Source organism: Erythranthe guttata, chromosome 14, assembly GCF_056151865.1.
Source record: "Erythranthe guttata isolate IM_541 chromosome 14, IM_541, whole genome shotgun sequence".
In the NCBI taxonomy this organism is placed as follows: Eukaryota; Viridiplantae; Streptophyta; class Magnoliopsida; order Lamiales; family Phrymaceae; genus Erythranthe; species Erythranthe guttata.
The window spans coordinates 21065795-21070060 of NC_142546.1; the positions used below are offsets into that span (position 1 = coordinate 21065795).

Consider the following 4266-nt stretch of genomic DNA (forward strand, 5'->3'; position numbering starts at 1 on the left):
TTACTGTCTCAGACTAAAATTTTATTGTTAACACGGTTATTTAGAGAGAAAAAAAAATCAACGTCGGAGACCAGCGGTTAACTTGTCGGAAAAAAATTCAGAAAAAAAAAGTTTTCAAAAAGAAAAAAAATTAAAAAATCAACGTCGGAATCTGGTCGGAAAAAAAATTATTTTCTAAAAAAAAATCAAAAAATTATGAAAATGGGACTTAATATGATATATTTGTTCAAATTCGGGGTCAATGTGTAATATTGATGAAGTTAGAGTGTAACGGGTGAAATTGATGGAAATTACATTATGAGGAGTATTTTAGACAAAAGATAAGAGATGAGTTTATTTGCGAGATTGTTTTTTGTCTGGATCTTTGTGCATTTAAGTCCCTTATTATGGATCAATTTGCCATTTGCTTTAACTTTTTTTTTCTCTCTCTTATAAACATCGATGCTGATTTACTATTTAATTATCATATATTAAATACTACCTCGTGCACATCTTTTTTTTTTTTGAGTAAATTCAAATTCACTATGAGAGAAAATAGGGGAGGGGAGACTCGAACTCTAGACCTTTATCCTAGCGATAAAGGTTATGTAGCAACTCTCCTAATGATTGGTTACTACCCGTGCATCACACGGTGAGGATTGCTAGTTACACCAAAGTCACGAACACAATCAACAAACAAAAACATTTATAAATTCGCGCACTAACATAAAGTGACAATATTTTTACGAAATCCTGGGTTACTTTTATAAAAATAAAGGACCGAGACTTAGAAAAATGAAAATATTGTTCTCATACATTATTATAAATATTCCTCCCATTGCTTCTTCCTATCAAACCATACTAGTAATTTCTCATTAACCCAACCAACCCACCCCCTTTACTAGAAATGAGGCCAAACATCACAGCTTTATTTTTCTTCCTTATTCTGTCCATCATTTCATTCAATGCAAGCTATTGTACTATTGAAAACAATGGCACTAATCATCTTTGTCCAGAAATCGAAAAACAAACACTCCTAAACTTCAAGCTATCTTTGGAAGATCCCTACAATATGCTCTTATCTTCATGGGATATTTCTGCCGATGTTAATTGTTGCAACTGGGAAGGTGTTGTTTGCGATAACATCACCGGCCATGTTGATCAACTCCATCTTGGATCCTCAATTTTACGCGGCAAAATAGATCCTTCTTTGCTTAATCTCAAGCATCTCACTTATCTTGACCTGAGCCGTAGTAACTTTGTACAAGCAATCCCTTCTTTCATAGGATCACTCACAAGCTTAGAGTATTTGGATTTATCGAATGCGGGATTTTACGGGACGATTCCCAACACTATAGGAAATCTTTCAAATTTACGCACTTTAATTTTGGAAGGCGATGGGTACGAAAGCCAACTGGAATGGTTGTCGGGCCTTTCACAGTTAGAGTATCTCAACATGAATTACGTGAACCTCAGCAGAGCAGACAACTGGCAACAGGTAATCAACACACTTCCTTCTTTGGTAGAACTGCATTTTGTTCGATGCAGGCTTAGTTACATTGCTCCAATGAATAATATCAATAACAATATTAGTACTTCTCTAGCCATTCTTGATCTCTCTCAAAACAACGAGTTTCGATCCTTTGCCATTTCCCCCGGATGGATCTTTCAACTCAGTAATCTTACTTTTCTTGATCTAAGTAGCAACTATTTTGAAGGTCCAATTCCAAATATTTCCAACACCACCAAACTCCAAAACGTTGATCTATCTTTCAATCGTTTCAACTCCAATATTCCTCATTGGCTCTACTTGTGTAAGGACCTTGAGTTTGTTACTCTCAGATCCAACTCTCTACACGGCGCAATTTCCAACGGCATAGCAAATCTAACCTCTCTCAATACTATGTCTCTGTCTTGGAACGAGCTTTCTGGCGAAATACCAAGAGAAATTGCTAACTTATGCAAATTGCAAAGTTTGGACTTATCTGTAAATAAGTTGAATGGAAAGATATCAGATTCATTTGGAAATATGTCAAATTGCTTCTTAGGAGCTTTGGAGTCCCTAGATCTCTCCGAGAATCAATTATCCGGTCATCTAACCGATCAAGTTTTAGAATGTAAGAGTCTTGAAACCCTGAATCTTGCCTTTAACAATTTGTCTGGTACAATTCCAATCAATATAGTAAAGCTGTCGTCCTTGAAAACTTTAAATCTGGCTGGTAACAACCTGTCTGGAAATCTCCCGGAGAGCGTGGGAAAACTTTTTAACTTGACACATCTTCATATTGAAGATAACAAGCTGGAAGGTGTTGTCAGTGAAATCCACTTTGCTAATCTCACAAACTTATTGAGTTTATATGCATCTGGTAATCACTTCACTCTTAATGTAAGCTCAAATTGGACTCCACCCTTCAATCTGTATAATCTTGGACTTGGATTGTGGAACTTGGGCTCAGGCGGTCGGTTTCCTCTGTGGCTTCAGTCACAAAAGGATATTAGGGAACTAGATTTATCTAGTAACGGAATCTCCGGTGAAGTGCCTAACTGGATTTGGGATTTCCCGTTTTTGAACCTTTCCCACAACCATCTCCATGGCAAGATTCCAGATATAATTAATAACCAATTATTGTGCTTGAGTTCCAACAAATTCAGCGGTCCATTGCCTCGAATAGGAAGTCGTATGACTGATCTCGATCTCTCCAACAACTCGTTTTCGGGAGATATTTCTCACTTCATCATTGCAAATGGAACTTATAATCTGCAGATTCTTCATCTAGAGGGAAATCAGTTGACTGGAGAAATACCAGATTGCTTGATGCAATGGTCGTCGATGATAGTGTTGAATTTAGCCAATAACAACATGTTTGGAAGGATCCCAGATTCCATAGGATTTCTTACAAATATGTTCTCTATGAATCTACAAAACAACAAGTTTTCTGGTCGTATACCTTTTTCATTGCGTAACTGCACGGAACTAGTGAACGTCGACCTTGCTGGAAACAAACTTGTTGGAAAAATACCGGCATGGATTGGAACAAGGCTACTCCATTTGAGGTTTCTCGTTTTGCGTTCAAACAAGTTGAGTGGTGAGATTCCCCCAGATATATGCCACTTAAATTCTCTCCAAATATTGGATCTTTCGGACAACGGATTTTCTGGGATAATACCTAGGTGTGTCGACAATTTTACTGCAATGGTCTCAACGAGAAGTTTGGGAGGTCAATATGCGGGACTAGTCTATTCTTCTTACGGCACAGGGTCCTTTGGAGAGAGTGTATCAGTCACCACAAAAGAAAGGGAGTCCCAATACGACACCATTCTTGGATTGGTCACCAACATTGACCTCTCGAGTAACAATTTGTCCGGCGATATTCCAATCGAGCTGACAAATCTTGTTGAACTGAGATCACTCAATTTGTCAAGGAATCACTTCACTGGGTCGATCCCACAAAGCATTGGAGACATGAAGCAACTCGAATCTCTCGATCTGTCGAGAAACTCTCTGTCCGGTGAAATGCCAAATAGCTTCAGAGTCATGTCAACTTTGAATTATCTCAATGTGTCTCACAATAACTTAACAGGAAGAATACCAGAAAGCACCCAAATCCAGGGATTCAATGCTTCGAACTTTATTGGGAATGATGGTCTTTGTGGGCCTCCATTGACAAGCAATTGCAGCAGCTCTGGTGGACCAAAGAAGAAAGATGATAATCATTATAAAACTACGTCTTCATCAAAGATAGAGTGGTTATATGTGTTTGTGTCTTTAGGATATGCTGTCGGACTTTCAATTTTCTGCACAACGCTGATTTTCAAGAAGTCGTGGAGGGAAGCCTATTTTGAGTTGATGGAAGAGATGTGGAACAGAGTTTATGTGTATTTCTACATTAAGTGGAGAAAGCTCACAAGAACCTCAGTTTGAGGTGTCTGGCACTATGGATTAGGATATTACCTCTGTTGCTTTATTTCAATTTTAATAATATGTACTCTGAGAAGTTGCATTTTAGAAGCTTAATGAAAGTTTTGTTTTATATATTGTGATATATATATATATTATTTTTTTCTGAAAAGTACATCAATAAAGAATATCTATGAAATTATGAATCTTTAACATAAAACAGGATCAGCCGTATATATTCATGCATCTATTACTTCCCCACTAAAAAAATAAACAAAATATACTCCTGAACTTGGAGATGAATGACTATATACGGCTGATCCTGTTTTATGTTAAAGATTCGAGTTTATTGCAATTACTATCCCTGTGAAAATTGCAATTGTGCATTT

General features: G+C 37.1%; 1 protein-coding gene across 1 annotated transcript; it reads left to right on the top strand.

Annotated features, from left to right (window-relative positions):
- Window positions 1-678: 678 nt before the first annotated feature.
- On the top strand, window positions 679-4012 carry LOC148765420 (receptor-like protein EIX2). The gene has a single exon (XM_088813733.1). It carries the CDS (start codon window positions 887-889, stop codon window positions 3899-3901), a length of 3015 nt encoding a protein of 1004 aa, XP_088669859.1. The 5' UTR covers window positions 679-886; the 3' UTR covers window positions 3902-4012.
- The last annotated feature ends 254 nt before the right edge of the window (window positions 4013-4266 follow it).

Bases quoted from the DNA above. Each gene is read 5' to 3' on its own strand.
- LOC148765420 (XM_088813733.1), top strand. From the start codon at position 887: ATGAGGCCAAACATCACAGCTTTATTTTTCTTCCTTATTCTGTCCATC.